Consider the following 19,324-nt stretch of genomic DNA (forward strand, 5'->3'; position numbering starts at 1 on the left):
TACTCCAACATGGTTAAAAAATTACCGTTTACAGACTGAGACAGAGATTAAGTGGTTTGCCCACTACAAAAAAAAAAAAAAAAAAAAAAAAAAGAGCCACCTTAGTACCTAAAACTGAACCAGATTTCTCAAGAGCCGAGTCCACTGCCTTTACCATCACATCCTCCTTCCTCCTCTGAACTCCATTTATTTATCCAGACTTTTCAGTCTGACTACATCAAGAATTGTTGGCATTTTTAAAAAATTGTTTCTATAATTTAGGCATACATGTGGAGCTGTGATCTGTGTAGTTTAGAAGTCTAAATTTAAGTTTGTAGGAAACAGCCACAGATGTAAAGGGCTTTTCCCAAGAGAAAAATAATTAAGGTGCTCTCAGTTTTCACTGATGCAAGAAATGTTAGATCTAAATAAATACAGCAGGAGTCAGTGTAGAGAGCACCTCAGTTAATGTTTGAACGGTGTGCGCTAGTTACCAAGCTAACTGCAACTCTGACCCTTGCTGGTCTCTCCAAGAGCACCCTCTTTAGGTTTCAGGCCTCTACCCCCCACCCATCTTTTGGTGTGTAATCACGTTTCTTCTGCTTTCAGATCAGCGACACTGGGTTGCAGTCCCCTGCCTCTCAATCATGATTATCTCAGCAGGTCTGACATATCCAAGACTCTGCAGTTCTGCTCCCTCCAGGACAACGGCCATCACGGACCAAACAGCCTCATTAAAGTGTTTATTCAGAACAAAGGCATTTTAGCATCTAAAATAAAAAAGCAAACAATATGCATGCCTGGCCTCTCTCTACAGATTCCTTGACAGAGAGTTTCTCTGTCTGCTTGTCTCCCTGTCAGAGCTCACTGGCAATTCCCTGGACTGCCCCTGGCAACTCACTCCTCTTCAGTGGAATCAAGTCACTTAATTATTTAGTTCTCTTTTGATCTGGTAATACCCAGCTTTGGTAAAACAAGGTTTGCAGTTGGTTGGAGAATAGTAAGCTAACAGCTTGCCTCATCATCTTCGAAGTGGGTGCTTGGATGCTCTTATCAGCAAGCTATTGCATCACTTTCATTCAGACCCCACTGAATTAGAGCATTTTATGTGTAAACATTCCACTAGCCATAATGTAAGTTAGATCAATACAGTCACATGAAATGCTGTGTATTGGGTTATAGAAACATTCCCTTAGTGACTTGGTCACCTACAGTTTCATAAAATTGTTCTCAGTAATATATCAACTACATATCTGTCAGAGTGAACACAGGAGGAGGAATTTAGTATGGCACAAAGGAATAGCTAGCAATAACCGAAAAAAAGATTGTTAAGGTAATAGCCAGAAAACTTTCCTAACAGTAAGATGTATCGGAGTGTGGTATCTAGTATCTTGTTCAAGGTAACAATAGCAGTCCCCATTCTTGTAAGCATTTAGAACGAGACAGGAAAAAGTGCTAGGAGACATGAAAGAACAACACATTTACAGGGGAGACTCAGAATTTTTTCCATCATTGTCCATCAAAAATGGACCACTATTTTTATAGAAAGACTTATAAACTACCTTCCCTCCCATTCACAAATCTCACCCTGTGGCAACTGTAGTGATTGCTTCTGTGGAATAGTAGTATTAGGAAAGTAGTACTAGTAACTCTAACGCAACGTATTCTGCTCTTTTGAGAGCATACTGATTTTGCTTTTTTATTTTCTCTTCATCATCATCTTTTCTCTCAGATATTCTTCTCCCACAGATGATTGGCAGCTCCAAAACCAGGAGACAGATCCTGTTTCCTCAGTGGCCATTAGCACAGGCAGGTAGGTTGGCTCCTCATTTTCAATTTTGATAGGCCTCCAAGGTTCCCATTTCTAATGAAGACCCTGCAAGCTATAAAAGCAGCCAGAAAGCATGCGACTAGCCAGTTCTTCAGACAAGGGTTCTCAACCTTTCTCCTTCTGAGCCCCCCCCCCCAACAATATAAAAACTCCATGGCCCACCTATGCCACAACAACTGGTTTTCTGCATATAAAAGCCAGGGCTGGCATCAGGGGGTAGCAAGCAGGGCAACTGCCTGGGGCCCCAAGCCACAGGGCCCCCCAAAGCTAAGTTGTTCCAGCTTTGACTTCAGCACCAGGTGGCAGGTCTAAAGGCCCAGGCTTCAGCTTCATGTGGTGGGGCTTTGGCTTTCTGCCCTGGGCCCCAGTAACTCAGGCCCTGCCCGGAGGGCCCCCAGAAACCTGCTCACAGCCCTCCCAGACCCCTGGTTGAGAACCACTGCTTCAGATCATAAGTATCCACTTTTAGAACTGCTCTATTAAATCCTTTCCTGTCATCTCTACTTTCCATGAAGGAGAGAAAACACAAATCAAATCCCAAATGCTTCTCTCAGGTCTGGAGTTCCAACTGATTTGAATAGGATTATCAGGATGAGACTTTGCAATTGGCCCAGTACTAATTTTACATCCATAATATCAGACACTTAATACCGAAGGAACCAAGTGGGTATAAAATTAGAGTTGCAAAGACATTGTCAACATTTCCTGACAAAAGGTAAGTGGGGGCAACAGGAGCAAATAAGGAAAGGAGAACCTCGCCTGACCTAAAGCCTTTGAAGCAGAGAGTATTAAGAACTTGACTCAAAACAAAAAGGTTCTTAAGTAGTACGAAGGAAGAGAACTAATCAGTGAAAACTGGCATTTTCCACAGATACATTAAAGAATACAATTGTGTTAAGAAGACCATAAGAATAATCAAATTGCATGAATTTGAGGAACCTCTAATATCGGAAGAAGCCTTTGGGTTGAGGACAGAACAAGGGACATTGAATTTAATAAAATAAAAGCTCAACTTCTTAAATTCTTAAGAACGTCAGACACCTTAAGTATGGTGACAATTTAAAATAAAGGGATGAAGAAACCAAAACTATAGCTAAAAAATATGACAGACAAGTTATTCTGGTGGGACCTCATTAGTATCTGGTCTGACTGAATAGGAACTGATGGCAAGAAAGCAACGTACATGCCATACTCATGTCCATGAAGTGTTTGCAACCCTGATCTAAGCTAACAATGCTTCTGGCTCTGTGTAAGACACGCCACGCCACCCCTCCAATGGAAATTTATGAAAACAATTTTATAAAAAAAGTAACATTTAGTTAAGTTACAAAATATTACAAACTTAGCTTTTCTTGAAAATTAAATATATTAGCAAAAGCAAGATTTGTAAGAAATATTTTACAAATGATTTACATACAAGAAAGCTAATGTGTCAGATATTCATGGATATGCAACCAACGGAAATTAAAGTACCAGTTGGCAGCATGAATTCTAAAACTTACCACTGCAGTGGGCTCTATTAATAAGGCATAGAGGCAGCGAACAATTTATAAACTTTTCATCCTTTAAGCTTGTTTTTTCAAAAAAAATCCGAATGCACAATTCCTAGCATATTGTACTACAGCTTCTTGTATAAGCTCTATAAACTACTTAAGTGCTTAAGGACCACCAGTCTGTGAAAAGCCCAGTAAAATTGTAACTGGTATTAAACATTTGTTTTCAATTTTCCCTTTAAACATGTACAGTTATAGGTACATAAGCCATATTCACAGTTTAAGTGTCTTTGACAGAAGTACCATGTTCATTTTTTTTTGCAGTTGTTCCTTAAAACCAGCTCTAATTTAATCATAATTCATGTCACTTGTTCTGTGATGCAATATTTATAAGATATTAAGAATCTGTGCCATAGTCAAGACAGTTCAGCAAGAGCAGTAATTTCCAACACCAACATCAATACTATATTCAAATATTTGTGCAAATAGCAACAGGACAGTTGTATCTGAGGCAAGCTCTTATTTGCAAAAAAATGCATCCTTAATGCTGTAAACGTGGACTGTCAGCCTTAAGTCTTGCATTTCCCACAGCTTTAAAAAGTCAGTGACAATAAATTCTCAAGTCTTAGCATGATGTCTCATACATAGTGCAAATCATGTAGAGTTTTTCCATGTTCTGTGGCTGGACTGATTTTGGCATGCGCAACTTTAGTGGTCTATCCTAAGCTGAAGACAGTGTCCATTTGGAAAACCAGATGGTTCAGGAAGTTGGCGGGGGGAAGTGGGAAGGACGCAGCTTCATCACACTTTTCAAACCAGCACTAAATGTGCAAAGGCAGCAAAAACTCCAGCTGTGATTACAACCAGAAAAGAGTAACTCTTCAGGAAGATCCAGGCGGTTAGTCACTTGGACTGGTCTCTAGAAAAATATGTGAGTATATGTTGGATTTTGATTAGACGTTCTTTCAAAGACATCACTGAGAGAACCGAGATCTGATACTTGGGGTCTACAGGGAGGACAGCTAGAAGCCACCAACACCAAGCCGGTCCATTAGGTGTTGCCTAAATTAGAGAATGAATTGGATTATTAAATTAACAATTTAGCACAGGAGACTAAAAGGCTGAACAACAACTTTTTAAAAAGGCAAAAAACAACCCTGGAACAAAGTTTTAGTCTAACACTAGGGATCAAATTAAGTTATAAATCCTCTTCTGGTGCTTCAACCAGGTTACTCTCTCCTAGAATCCCTTCTTTAGCTTTCTGTTTTATATTGCATTTAATTCAAGACCCATATCCTCACCTTCAAGACTTACATAATCCTGGTCTCATGTACAACTGCTCTCATTTTCTCTATTCACCCTCTCAACTCTCTCTACTCGTTGCATCTTTACTTTGGAATGGTCTCCAGCTGCCAATCACCTCCCTCCTCTCCTCAAAATACATTACTTCCATGAAACTTTCCACCCTTGTTTTCATCAATAAACTTATTACACTCCCTCTTAGGACAGTTTTTTCTGTTATGTCTTATTGTTAGAGCAAAGACTCATTTAAAACTTATGGCACTATACTACACAATAACTAGCGTTCCATGTTTTCAGTTTTCATTGTAAAAAAAAATTCCAGTAATTTTTTGATGCTTATTTTCCAAACATTAAAAGAGGGATGAAATTGGGTTAAAAAAAATTAAGTGGGAAAAATCAAGAACACAAAATTCATAATACATATTTTACTACAGTACAACTCTTAAATGTACGAAGTTGATTTTTTCCAGAAATCCTGGTTTGTGTCTAGTCACAATTTTCTCCAAAGTATCCTCACTCATGTTGAGCCTCTTGCTGTCTTGGAAGTAGTCCAACTTTGAAAATTAGCACTATGCATCAACAGACCAATAGATCCAGAGAATATGCCCAAAGCTTGCCATACCACTTTGCTGAAGTTGGGAGCTGTGTCTTGATGATTGTTCCAAAAAGCAGCACATCCAGTTTCATGTTGTCAGGGTTACATATGTTCATGCAAAGTATTTCAGATCTGAAATTTCATCTTTAGAGGCAAATGGAAGAAATACTCCAGCATAATGGATGTAGTCTGTTGCAACTTCACCTTGAAGAAAGGTGCAACACCTGGGTGACATTCCAAAACGAATCTTTGAACAAAAAACTCTTCAGGGTCCAGATTACAGGCCCCAGTCAACTCCTATTTGTCAGTGAGTTGTGTTGAAAGTTTTGAACATTTTTTTTGTTCTTGTATTCCAAAGTCGGAAGGATTTCCGGAAGCAGCTGGGTTCTCTGAGTGTTTCTCTCCTACAGCTTTTGTGCTCAATTTCAGCTGAGATTTTGGTTGTCAGGATCCAGTAAACATCTGTATTGGCAAACATGTTGGCAGTACTCAAAGAAAACTCCAGTGTTTTCTGTGTGTCACACTGTGATCCCAACTTTTCAACAATGAACACCACCTTGGTATGCAGAATCTGTGGTCACTTTGGTTATTTGCCAGTCTCTTCAGAGTTTCTACTTTAGAATCAATCTCAGGATGATCCAGGTCTTCTAGGAGATTAGCACAGTTCATCCTTTATTTACACGACAGGCAGTGAAGGACAAGATCATCCACTGCTGGACACAACAGGGGTATGCAGTTTACAGTTGGCTCTGCACTTCTCACCCTCTGTAAAATAAAGCCTTCAACTTGTTCGCATGCTTAAAAATGTCCCGAAATCCAATAATGCAAGATTTCACATCTTTCATTTCTTCTGTAGCAATAGCTGCTGACAGTACAATGTTGATCTGATGAGCAGGACCAGTAATGTATAGTGCTCTAGTTTTCTGATTGAGTTTAATCTCCCATGCAAACTTACCCATGTAGGAAGCACAGCCACACATTTTGCCAAGTTCGTTGGTACATCTCAAAACATGTCAGTCATCTTCTTCCGTATGGCTTGAGTAAGGAACAACAATTGCAAATTTATATCTAGATTTGATAGCAACATTCCCGCAGCAGTGAGTTGGTGAAGGTCTTTCAGGCCCCCAGCAAAAGAACAAAGGGCACACCAAGATATACGATGTGCTCTATTGTTTGTGCCTGGTGACCACAGTTGCATACAAGAGTTTGCCTCATTTTCCATTTAAAGAGGGTTTGTCAATGTGATTTAATCTGCACCAGTCTTTCCAACTGGAATCAAATCCCAGAGGTTCCTCAGCAGGGTCAACGATAAGTTGTCTGAGCAGTCAAAACGCTCCATGTGGCTCTCCATGAACCTCAGTGTTGAAGTTGAGTGTAAGGGTATTAAGGCAGTTCTACCGGGGGTGCAGGATTTAAATTTTTGTCTTTGGCGGGTTCTGCAAGTCATCGTGCAACGGGATCTCTCATGTATTCAGTGACATGGTTGAGAAAGCGAGATATCTGGGAAGCTCTTCTAATCTCTGGAGGCTGGATGTGCAATAGGACCAGAAGCCAGTCGAATGGAGTCAATTTGAGCATCCCTGACACTATGCACATGGCATTATTGAGATGAGTATCAAGGAGGTTAGTGTGACTGCTGTGAGACTACACTGGTGCACAATATTCAGCCACAGAATTACCAAAGGCAATTGTTGCAGTTCGTAAGGTCTATGCACTGGAGCCCCATGATATTATGCCCAATTTCCTGATAACCGCAACATGATATCTGACTATCTTGGGTGTTCTTGAAGTATTTTTGAAAGGTTGAACTCCAGTCCAATGTAACAGCAAGATACTTTAGATTAGCTTCATGGCTAATGCTCTCACTGCAGAACTGTACACTGAGTTTGGCATTAGCTTAGCCATTTTATTGTTCAGATGAAAGCGATCACCATGGGGGTTTTTCACGTTAGGCCTAAATTTCCAGCATTGGAAATAATCAGCCAATATGTTAAGATCTTGGGTTAGAAAGCATCTGATGGCATGGAGGCTAATGCACTGAGCAGCCAAGGCAATGTCATTCGTATGCATGAATTTCCTTGACTTCATTGCAGGTATATCTGTGGTGTATAAATTAAAAACTACTGGGGCCAGGATAGAGCCCTGAGGTATGCCAGAGTTAACAGTTCTTAACATGTCAGTTATTGCTGCGTTGACCAAAACAGGTGTCAGAGGGGATGACTCACATCAGCACAAAATAATATGGGTTTATTTGCTTTAAATCAAAACTAAAACAAAAGGCCAAGAACTTGGACTGTCCAGAGCATCAGGAGACTTGTCAAAATCAGACTAGGTACCACATGTCATCAATTTGTTAGATACTAAAGTATCATCATTTTCTTCAGATACTTACGGACAGGGGTTGTCTATACTAGGAAAGGATTTTGCTGGTGAACAATACTGCCTCACAAAGTCACCAACAGGGCCTTCTGCAATTACCAGCGGTTGTCTGACGAAATGAAGAGCACACACAAAGTAACTGACTCAATCGCGCTGTGTCCTCTTTCATTCAAGCCCTGGTGAAAGCTCCTGATATTGAATGTTTACCCCAAACCCACTTTCTTCTTAAGCTTCTTATACGCTACTTTCAATCTGCTCCTTTACTCTCTTAGCATGAGCAGTGACCTCATTGTTGGAGACCTCGAAGCACGATGCATCCTCTTTATTCCAGTCTTTACCTTTCTTGAAAATTTTTAAGCACTGATTTCTTTGTTGGGCATTCAGGCATAGAATTGAATTTTCACCCTATGTTTACCTTTTTTCACCTTCCCTATCTGTGGAGGATTGACTGTTTAAATTCAGTGCTGCACCTAAAAGGACAGAAAGAAATAGGCAGCAGGATTTCTTTGGGAGCCAACCATAGCACAATATTAACTTGATTTTCCGACCTCTACCATGTGTGTTTTGTGTTTTACACTGTGGAACTGCTTCACTCTCTAAGCTGCAGGACAAACTCTAATGCTTTATGCAATTATAACAAAAATAAGTACCCCAGAAAAATACTGAATGGATAAGTGCGTGTAAAGTCAGTAAAAGACAAAACTCCTTTAATAAAAAACTGGTAATTTATCGGTGAAAAAAAATCAGCAAAACTGAAAACGCAACACACACAATAAGCAAGAACAATGAAGTTTCCAAAGGAGAAAAATCTGATATATCAGCAATTGTTGAGATCTGTAATATCTGAGCATGTGAAGTGCTATATAAATATTAAGTATTATTTACTTCCAGCTGAAAAGTTCATTGTATACCAAGTAGTCAAAATTAGTCCTTGCAGAAGCTTTGGCTGAAAAGCACGAGTACTAATGCACCAAAATATAGCCATCAGTGTTTGAAGAATTTCTGCAGATTGGGTGTCCTTGTCTTCAGAAAATACTACCAATATAAAAGCAGCACAGGAGAAACTTGCAACAAAAAGAAACAAATTTAATCCTTAGCTAAATGAAGCTGTTCTTTAAATGGAAAGTTTTTGGCTATGCTCAGGCCTGACTTCAGTTCGTAGTTACAATTTGTAGTTGCAAAATATAAGCCTGCACCTACAAGATCTGTATCCACAATGAGGTAACTATGTAGCTAACAAGGGCTTCGGAGATCCACGCTGCTGAAATAGATGCAGCAAGTGTCGATTTAGTGGGTCTAGTGAAGGCCCGCTAAATCAATGGCAGAGCACTCTCTGGTTGACTCTAGTACTCCAGCTCTCCCAGAAGAATAAGTTAAGTCAACTAGAGAGCATCTCCTGTCAATGCAGCTCAGTGAAAACACAGGAGTATGTCAACCTAAGCTATGTCGACTCCATCTACCTTATTCATATAGCTGGAGTAGCATAACTTAGGTCGATTTACCCAGGTAGTGAAGACAAGCTCTATGGACTGCTAATGGTCCAGTGGAGTCTGGAACACTTGATATTTTAGGGCCAAATTTAAAGTTCACCAATGAACTGGGTTAGGTATAGTATAAGAGAAACCTATTTGACCAATAGTGGAAAGAAGCTATTTAAAGTAAAGATGATGATCATGTTTGTTTTTTGCTAACTTTTTAGATAAAAATATCTACAAAAAAGCACTACACTTCCCCGCCTAGAATGTCAAGGAGGGATCCATGCAAAGCAACTGCAGCACAAAGAGAGGCAGAATGACCTCCTGTTGCTGCTTAAAAAACAGATATAGCTAGTGGAAATGGGAGATGGTTCTGCATCCCCCACACAGCAGATCCCTATAAAAACTGCTTTAAGTATGTTATGTTTAAAAGTGAAGGTTTTTTTTAAAAAAGAAGTAATGAAAGAATAACTGACGCCAAAATCTTAGCCCACCTGTAGGTTTTTCCTCTCTCTCAGGCATCGGCCCAAAGTGCTGAAGGATCTGGCTGCGAAATTTGTTTCTCAAGCTTTGGAACCAGCCACAAGCCTGACTGTACACCACGTCATGAAGCTCTCTCAGTTTCTTCAGCTCTTCTGTATCTGCAACCTATGAAAGAATACTAGAGTAAGCTTAAATACACAACAACATTCATTTCACATTCCATTTCAACTGTTAGTAACAATCACGAAGCTTCGGCATTCATACAAGCCTTGAGGAGCAATGGCAGAAAGGAGGAGAAAAAGCACTGTGGTACAGATATCCCTCACTTCAGACCAATACCTCTCATAAATAGCAACATGACAAGAATTATGTAAAACAAATGTGTGTTAAGTAGGTCATATTTACAGTCCTGTTTAAGTCATTCTGCACTTAATATACATTTGACAGGCCACTTTTTCCATTATATTCTTTACTACAGTCACACATTTAGATCAAGTTCTAATTCTGATGCAGCTGAACTCTAGAATCAATACATTGGCATATTTCATAGTTAATGGTGGATTGCTAATAGCTGTCCAAAATTAGAAAAAAGTTAGTTATTGGCAATGTATCAGTTCAAAAGTAATTTTTAAGTCATGAAAGTTGATAGTATTGATTGGGGTAGGGGGTGGAAGAAGCACAATTATAAGATAAACTTGTCATCTCAAGAGGTCTAGAAAATCTTAGCTATTTTTATTTTTCTTAATATAGGAGAACGTCGTCTCCCAGCAACTGTTCTGCAATCCCAAATATTTGAAGCCGAGTCTTTATGAACAAATGATAGAGAAAACAAAGAGTGTTGCTTAAGAGGCGTGTTACTGCTCAGAATGAGTTCTAGATACCTTAATATCTTCCAAATATTCGATGTCTGCAGTACAATAGCCATCTTTCATCCCTCTTCGTAAAACTCTAAATCTCTTTCCACCAACTGTGTCAACTACAGACCTTCCATCAGGTAGGAAATGAATATTCCTAATTTGCAGCATACAACCATAATCTGCAAAACTAGAACCAGAAGCACTGTCAGCAATGCTAAATTCACAATTTTCAAACATTTTGCAATAAAACGGAGGCTAGGAGGAATTAGAACCATACAGAACTCTTAGCTGCATAAGAGCATCAGAATGTATACTTACTTGTTTTGAGGGTCACTGATACACATCCCAAATTGTTTAGTCCCAGTTTCCATACTTCTGCGAATCATCAATCGGTATCTTGGCTCAAACACATGAAGAGGGCAAGGCACAGGTGGGGTATGCCATAGTGCAAACAACCACCGGAACATTCTTGGTCAGGCTAAAGACAAACCCAAAATAAATTAAATATACATTTGAAATCTAAACACAAGACTGTGCAACGCCATAATAAAACAACAGCAAAAGGGCTGCACTACGCTTATTTTGTCCATAGCTCATGTAGTAGCAGGTAATTAAGGGAATGAAATAGATTTGATCAAAGATGTTTTCCAAGCTGTTTTTTTAATCAGTATTTTTACTTTTGCAAGAAGCAGACAGAGTTAGCATTAAAAGTTACCCTGTAACTTGCACTATACCTCTGCCTTTCAGAATGTACAAATGGTCATTTGAATGTTAGTGTTTTGCTCTGCACTGTTAAGCTGCCTAAGTGGTAGTTTCTCACAGTATTTATGATATAGACAGAGGCTCTAAGACAGACAGAGATGGCTCTAAATAGTAAAAGAACAATTTGAAAGTCAATTTATTTTAATGTTTTGTACTTACTAAAATAACCCCTAAAATTACAACCGAAAAATTAGAGAATGCACAAGATAAATTAAGTGGGGAAAAGAGCACTGTTTTATCTATCATGCAGCTCTGAGAGAAACTTAGAAGTATGCTTCTCCCTGGGCTTTGCAAGAGGCTATTTATCTGTAAAGGTAACAAAGCTGAAACTGAAGAGACAGTATGTAGACACAGAGAAAGAAGAGAGATAGGCCTGATCATGTTAGGTGAGCTCAGGATTAGCACCACCTAAGAGACCATTATAAAAATGTGTGATTATTTTTTTAACTAAAATACAACATTCATTAGTTTTCTGAAGTTAGTAAATTTAAATACTAAGTTGACAACTTTCCTGATATTTAACGTTCCTTCACAAAATTATGAAATGCCACCATTAAAATCACTAACAAATGATACAAAAATTTCTACCCTGTCAGTAACTGGATTTCTTCAAGCTGTGTCCCCCTATGGGTGCTCCACTTGAGGTGCTCACCAGTCCTTCAGAGATTTTCAGCAGCAGCGCTCATTCAGTCCACATGTTCCCTAGCTATTCTCATGCCCTGTACAGAGCACATATAGAGCTGTGGATAGACTGCTCTTGGTTCTTTCTTCATTGCAAAGCCTAAGGAGACGAGGCTCTGAAGTAAAGTGGAAGGGTAGTGGAGCAACCATAGGGGAACACATATTGAAAAAGCCCAGTCGCTAAACAAGGTAGCCAATCTTTCTCTCTCTGAGTGGCATCCCACCTATGGTGCTCCATTTAAGGTGGCTCCAGAGCAGTATCCTTTGAAGGAAATGGGAATTTTGGAACTCAATCTAAGACTGACAGTAAAATTTCAGAGTCTTTGACAGCATCTACTCAAGAAGCACCAAGTGTGGTATGGTGTCCTGAGACAGTATGAACCAAAGCTCACGAAGCAATCTTGCAAATCTCAATCCATCAGCAGAACAACAGATGTAGATTGATATCTGACAGGTAGGCATAGTATATTACAAGCTGTATAGCAAGGGAAGATCCAGTCAGAAACCAACTTAGAAAGTCTCTGCATGGACCCTGGCACTTGTTTAGCTCTGTCCACAATAAAAACAGTCTCAGAGAGGCTCAAAAAGTCTAGTCCTGCCCAAATAGGTCAGTAGCCTCCTAACATCCAAGTTATAAAGGGCAGCTTGTTGCCTAGACAGATGGTGTTTAGGACAAGAAACTGGGAGGTGATTGATTAGTTTATGTGAAAGTCTGAGCTAACTCCCGGCAAGAAACAAGGGTGTGGTCAAAGGGATATCTTTTCTTTGAAAGATACAGAATATGGATGGTCAGCCATCAAAGCTCTTGTTTTGCCAAGTCTTTGGGCTCAAAAAGGCTGTTTTCAGGGAGAGATTTAGAAACAAGCAGGTAGCTAGCAGTTCAAGGGAGGCTTCACCAGAAAGTTAACTCAGTTCTTAAGTCCCAGGTGGTCATGGGATATCGGACATTTCGGAAAGATTAGATAATCTTCTGATGTGTCAAGAAGTTGCAAGGGTGAGCAAATACCGAGAAACCCCTTCACCAGAGATGGAATACTGTGATGGCCACTACAAGAGCTTTAATTGGACCTAGCGTAAGATTTCCTTTTTTTCAGAGCAAGAAGATATTCTGCATCTCTGAGGTAGCAGAGTCAGCAAGAGATTGGTGCCGGTCAGTACACCAGTGGTAAAATCTTTCCATTTATGATGGAATTGTCCTTACTATTCATCAGGATTTCATATCCTTCTCCTGAGCAGGAGCGTGCTAACTCAGAGTAATCTAGATACCAAGCTTTGAACTGCAGTGTTCAGGTTGGGGTGAGGAACATTCCTCAAGTTCCAAGTGGGAAGACTGGACTCTAATGGAAGGCTGATGGAGGAGAAGCAAAGGTAGTAAGGAAACCATGCTAGTTTTGGCCACCTGTGACCTTGTCCTGTCTGATTTTGTTTAGCACCCTGAGGATGAACTTTGGGGAACAGCGTAAAGAAGATTATCTGCCCATGGGAAGAGAAAGGCAACCCCCAGATAATGATGACCCAGGCCCCTCTTGAGCAGAATTTCACACAACTCAGAGAAATCTGCATGTAAGAAATATCTGTCCAAATATGAATTTATTTTCCACTTGTGATCTTGAGTGAAGTGACTGCTAAGATCAGGAATGGTGCACTATTGACCAGTTCCATAAACTTTATTGCCTTCAAGGAGAGGGAAGAAGATCTCACTCTCCCTTGCTAATACAATAGTACATACGGGCCTGTTGTTTGTCATCACGCAGATGGATTGACCCCATGGGTGGCGGGTACCATCGCCCGTGCTCTGCCCCAGTATCCCTTCCCTTGCTTCCCACTCTGCATGCAGCTCCAGTCCCACAGCGCTGGCCCGGCTGGGGCTAGGCCATGCCACCACCTGCCCTCCTGGTGCTCTGGGGGGGCTGAGGGAGCCTCTGGGGTCTGGTGGGGGTGTGAGGAAGGGACGGGGGCTCGGGCAGGAGGTGTGGGACTGGGAGGCTAACCTCCTCCAGCCAGCGGTTCATGCGTTGCCCATAGATTGACCTTGTATCATACAGAGGGAGGAAGTGCTGTCAGGCATAACTTACAGCTTCAAGCTCCAGAATGTTGAGGTGCAAGATGGACTCTTGGGCAGTCCAGTCCCACAGATGACTGTCCAAGGAGACACATGCTAGAAACTACAGTAACAATGAGAGGGGGACAGTTAAATGCAATCCCTGTGCACACATTGTCTGGATTCTTCCACCAGTCGAAGGAGACTAGTATGCGAGGAGGAAGAGGGAGCAACTTGTTCAGATGGTCTCTGTTACAGGCATAAAGTGTCCTGAACCAAACTTGGAAGCAACATAAATCTAGGTGAGGATGTTGCATGACAAAGATACATGCTGGCATGAGCCTGAGGACTCTGTTGAATTTGAGCAATTAAGTGTGACGGAGTTAGGAATATGTCCTCTGGCAGATAAGATCTGAATGTTGAAGCATCAAGGTAGCCCTATGAATTCTAGCCTTTGCAGATCTGAGCTGAAAGCAAAACTTGTTGAACAGAGACATTTACAGCACATCTGACTTGAGAGCCAATAGTTGAGGTAAGGGAAGATGATTAATGTCAACTGGTGAAGCTGTACAGCAACTATCACCATAATGATCTGTGGATAGCTAATGCAACGCAGATTTTTTTTAAAGGGTCCAGAGGTGATCCTGGCTATTACAGGCAAGCAAGCCTAGCTTCAGTACCAGACAAATTGGTTGAAACTATAGTAAAGAATTATCAGACACATTGATAAACACAATATGTTGTGGAAGAGTCAACACAGCCCTTGAAGGAAAATCATGCCTCCCCAATCTATCAGAATTCTTTGAGGGGGATCAAGAAACATGTGACAAGGGTGATCCAGTCAACAGAGTCATGGGACAAGAGAGGCGGTCTTCTTTTAACCCGTTATTGATCCGTAAGACAGGAAACAAAAGGTAGAATAAATGGTCAGTTTTCACAGTGGAGATAGGTAAGTAGTGGGTTCCCCCAAAGATCAGTACTGGGACCAACGCTGTTAACACATTCATAAATGATCTGGAAAAAATGGGTGAAAAGTGAGGTGGCAAGTTTGCAAAGAATACAAAATTACTCAAGCTAGATAAGTCCAAAGCTGACTGCAAAGGGTAACAAAGGGATCTCACAAAACTAGGTAACTAGGCAACAAAATGGCAGATGAAATCCAATGTTAATAAACGCAAAGTAATGTACACTGGAAAACAATTCCAACTATACATACGAGATGATGGGGTCTAAATTAGTTACCACGCAAAGATCCTGAAGTCATTGTGGATAGCTTTCTGAAAACATCTGCTCAATGCACAATGGCAGTCGAAGAAGCTAACAGAATATGAGAAACCATTAGGAAAGGGATAGATAATAAATCAGATCATAATGCCAATATATAAATCCATGATATGCCCACACCTTGAACACTGTGTACAATTCTGCTCATCCCATCTCAAAAAAGGTATTAGAATTGAAACAGGTACAGAGAACAGCTACAAAAATGATTAGGGAGTATGGAACAACTTCCCACGAAAGCTAATACTCATAAATTTTAGTCTAAGGTGCCACAAGGACTTTTTTTTTTTTATATATAAAGACTGGGAGTGTTCAGCTTAGAAAAGCGCCAACTAAGGGGAGATATGAAAGCAATATACAAAATGATGACTGATGTGGAGAAAAAGTATCGTCTATCCCTTCAGATAACACAAGAACGAAGAGTCACCCAATGACATTAATAGACACCAGGTTTAAAACACACACATAAGGAAGTACTTCTTCACAAAATACAGTCAACCCATAAATGTGTTGCCGGGGCATGCTCTGAAGGCCAAAAGTGTAACTGGATTTAAAGAAAGAATTAGATGAGTTCAGAGTGTAGGTCCATCAATGGCTATTAACCATGATGGTCAGGGACAAAACCCCATGCTCTGGGTGTCCCTAAAGCTGTCTGCCATAAGCCGAGACTGAACGACAGGTGATGGCTCACTTGAAATCGCTTTGTTCTGTTTATTCCCTCTGAAGCATTCCGCCCCAGACATTGTCCAAAAACAGCTTATGGCTAGATGGACCATTGGTCTGACCCACTATGGCCATTCTTATGTTCTTACAACTTTCGTGAACACCCTGAGACTGGTAGACAGTGTGGGTATGTCTACACTGCAACTAAACATCTGTGGCTGGCCCGTATCAACTGACTTAGGCTCAGAAGGCTGAATAACTGCAATGTAGATGCTTGGGCTTAGCCTGGGCTCTGGGATCCCAAGAAGGCTCCAGCTCAAGCATCTACATTGCCATTTTACAGCCTTGAGAGCCAGAGTCAGCTGACCTGGGCCAGCCACAGCTGTTTAATTGCGACGTAGACATGCCCTCTGAAGGGAAGGACTTGATATTGGCAATAGTTTTGGCCTACCAGGAAGAACCTCTGTGAGAAAGGTGTACTGCAATATGAAGATATCTGTCCTCAAGGCTGAAGGTCATGAAATAGTCCCCCAAATCCAGGGATGGAATGATAGCTGCAAGTTTCACCATCTTGAATTTCTGTACCCTGACCAAAGGTATTCAGTATCCTTAGATATAGAACTGGGCTCCATCCACTTATCTTTGGGAACCAAGAAGTACCTGGAATAAAATCCCCTTCTGCTGTACTAAATGGGAACTGGTTCCTCAGCTCCTGTGCGAAGAAGGGATAGAACCTTTTGTTTCAGAAGATGTTTGTGAGATGGGTCCCTGAAAAAGGACAAGGAGTGGGGCATATAGGGAATATGCAGTGAAAGTGGATAGAGTACCCCAGTGATATAACATCCAAAAGCCAACTGTTCGAAGTAATATGCTCCGATGACACATGAAAATAGAAGAGTCGATCACCAAGAAGTAGGATGACAGACGTGGCAGAATGGTGCATCACTGGATCTGGATCAAGGGAGGATTCATGGTCTTTGACCATGGCATCAAAAGCAACAAATGGCAATGATGGACTACTGCATCAAACACAGTAACAGTTGAGAACTTTCCCTTTTGCATCCTGATTTTTTTCTTGGGTGGCTGCAACAATTGCAGTAGGTGGGGAACTTGGATCGACATCATCTCTGTGCAATCTGAGGTAGACTACACATTTTTATTTGCAGGTGTATATATCCAACAAACTAAAGGTCTCCCTGGAGTCCTTTAGAGAATGCACAGAGTCATTCATGGAGTCACTAAACAATTTCAAACTATCAAAGGGAAGGTACTCCACTGTGCTTTAGACTTCTCACGGAAATCATGAGGACTGAAACCATGAGACTCTACCCATAACTATAGAGATGAAGCAAGTTGTCATATCTGCTGCATCAAGAGAAGTTTGCAAGGTTCTCCTCCCCAAAAGCTGCCCCCGTGCTTCTGTGACAAATGTTCAATAAAAGAACTCAATTTTGCATAATTGATCTGATTACATTTTGCTAGAATTGCCAGATAATTAGCAAACTGGAATTGCAGGGTTGGAGAAGGTGGAGGGTTACTACCAAAAAAGGTCTGAGCTTATGTTTTTTAATCATATGGGGTCATCCTTGAATGGTGTTGCCTATTATGTGCATTCACGACCAAAGAATTGGGGCAGCATGAGAAAATAAAAATTCAGAAGCACTAACTAAGATATGTTTACCCTCAACTATGGGGTGGGGAGGCGCAAGGAGGAGGAGTCTGCCAGATCATTTTGGCAGACTTTAATAGTGCCTCACTTATAAACAAGGCTATTTGGGTCTCTTGGACTTCTAATGGAATCTGGAGAGTGTCTGCCATTCTTTCATCAAGTCCTGAAATTGTTTGAAGTCATCCACAGGAGTCATGAGGATGTGAGGAGTTACTGTACTGGGGCATAGGCAGTACAAGTGAAAGGTGATATAAAGGGAATAACTCAAGCTGAGTACAGGGGATCTTGAGCTGAGAACACTTGTGGTGGGTGAATCTGCATAGACATTTGATGAAACCAAGATGCTGAAGCCTATGCTATCAAGGGGTGTATTAGATGTTCCTCATCTTGCTGTACCAAAGAGATGGCTGCAGATGCAGGCAGTACTGACTTCTTTAGTGCCAAGTGTTTGGCATCAGAAGCACCTTGTTCCGATTTCAATGGTACTGAGGGCTTTTGAAAGATGGGTACCGTTTGTCTTTTACAAAGACTTTGACTTGGAGGAAACTTTGGTACCACAGCTGCTTGAAGCCACTGCAAAAGTCTTTAAAGGATGTAGGATCTCCAGCAAAGCAGGCCTCTTAGCAACATGGTCTCTCAAAGGAGTACTAGTTCCTCTTGGATGATGCTTTCCCCATTTTACTCAAAAGTCTGTCTCTCAAAAACCTAGAAGGCCATTGAGCTGTGGAGACTGACCAGGCACTCCGGTAGCTCAGAGGCCGATGGTTGGAGAGGGGAAATGTATCAAGACCTGTACCTGAAGCTGGACAAAGTGAATGCTCTATCATGGAGAGCCAATGTTATCTCTGTCGCTCCTGGAACGACTCAAAACTCATGCGAATCTTGTGCTTTAAAACACACATGTATCCCAAAGAGAGTGGATACAGTGTGAGTGGTGGTCACTAACTGGGAAGGATTCCTGACAAGCAAGGCAAAGTTCAAAGCCTGAGGATTTACGAATGCCTGAAGAAAAAAGGCCTCTTTAGAGAAGAGCCCTATCTATGAGGAATAGTGGTGAGACACAAAAGGTCATGACAAAAAATGAGAAAAGGACTCCCAAAAAACTAAGGTACACAATAACTACAAAGAATAAAACAACTAACATAAAAAAATTCAAGTTTAAAAGCTAGTTTTGTAGTTCCTGTATGAGGGCACAAATGAGTTTCTCTGTCTCAAGCAGAGTCATTCTATAAGGAACTGAGGGAGGTCATCTGTTGCAGCCCTATACATCCTCAGTATAGGGGCATGAGAATAACGGGGACATGTGCAGACTGAATGATCACTGCTGCCAAAAATCTCTGATCAAAGGCATATGCACCCCTCAAGTGGAGCACCGATAAGGACACTATTTCACAATGTCCCTTTGCAAAACAACAGTAATCTTGCTTTCATATTTCCTTTTATTTTAAAAACAACAAAACCAACCCAAACACCTAATAGGCTACTCTGAGAGTTCAGCAAGTTTCTTCATCATGAATTCTTTTTCTCTCAGATAGGTCAGCAGCCAGATATTTCACCACTAATTCTTCCAGTAGTACTGTGACACTGTATTTCCTAATTGCCAAATACTAAAAAATAAAAATAAAAATTATATATTTACCATAAAACATTTCTCTTTAACTGTTTGTAGTATTCTTATACAACATTAACACAAATTCAGCGCTTTTAATTAAAAGTACTGTAATCAGATATGGGACTACAAATCTGTCTTAACAAAACTTAAGCTATTCCTGAAGCCTTAGCTGTAAACTCTAAATTATTGTAACTGAAAGAGAACAAACTTTCTACTTTTTT

The 19,324-nt window shown here is 40.7% G+C and overlaps 1 protein-coding gene across 1 annotated transcript in view; it reads right to left on the reverse strand.

Moving 5' to 3' along the window:
• Window positions 1-3,088: 3,088 nt before the first annotated feature.
• The window catches only part of LONRF1 (LON peptidase N-terminal domain and ring finger 1), a 36,316-nt gene continuing 20,080 nt past the window's right edge, over window positions 3,089-19,324 (reverse strand). Inside the window, 8 exon segments of the mRNA XM_030563111.1 lie at window positions 3,089-4,365; window positions 9,549-9,557; window positions 9,559-9,702; window positions 10,419-10,581; window positions 10,713-10,822; window positions 10,824-10,872; window positions 18,976-18,989; window positions 18,991-19,098. Coding sequence (XP_030418971.1) covers window positions 4,207-4,365; window positions 9,549-9,557; window positions 9,559-9,702; window positions 10,419-10,581; window positions 10,713-10,822; window positions 10,824-10,872; window positions 18,976-18,989; window positions 18,991-19,098 — 756 coding nt within the window. The 3' untranslated portion in view covers window positions 3,089-4,206.

This window comes from Gopherus evgoodei, chromosome 5 (genome assembly GCF_007399415.2).
Source record: "Gopherus evgoodei ecotype Sinaloan lineage chromosome 5, rGopEvg1_v1.p, whole genome shotgun sequence".
In the NCBI taxonomy this organism is placed as follows: domain Eukaryota; kingdom Metazoa; phylum Chordata; order Testudines; family Testudinidae; genus Gopherus; species Gopherus evgoodei.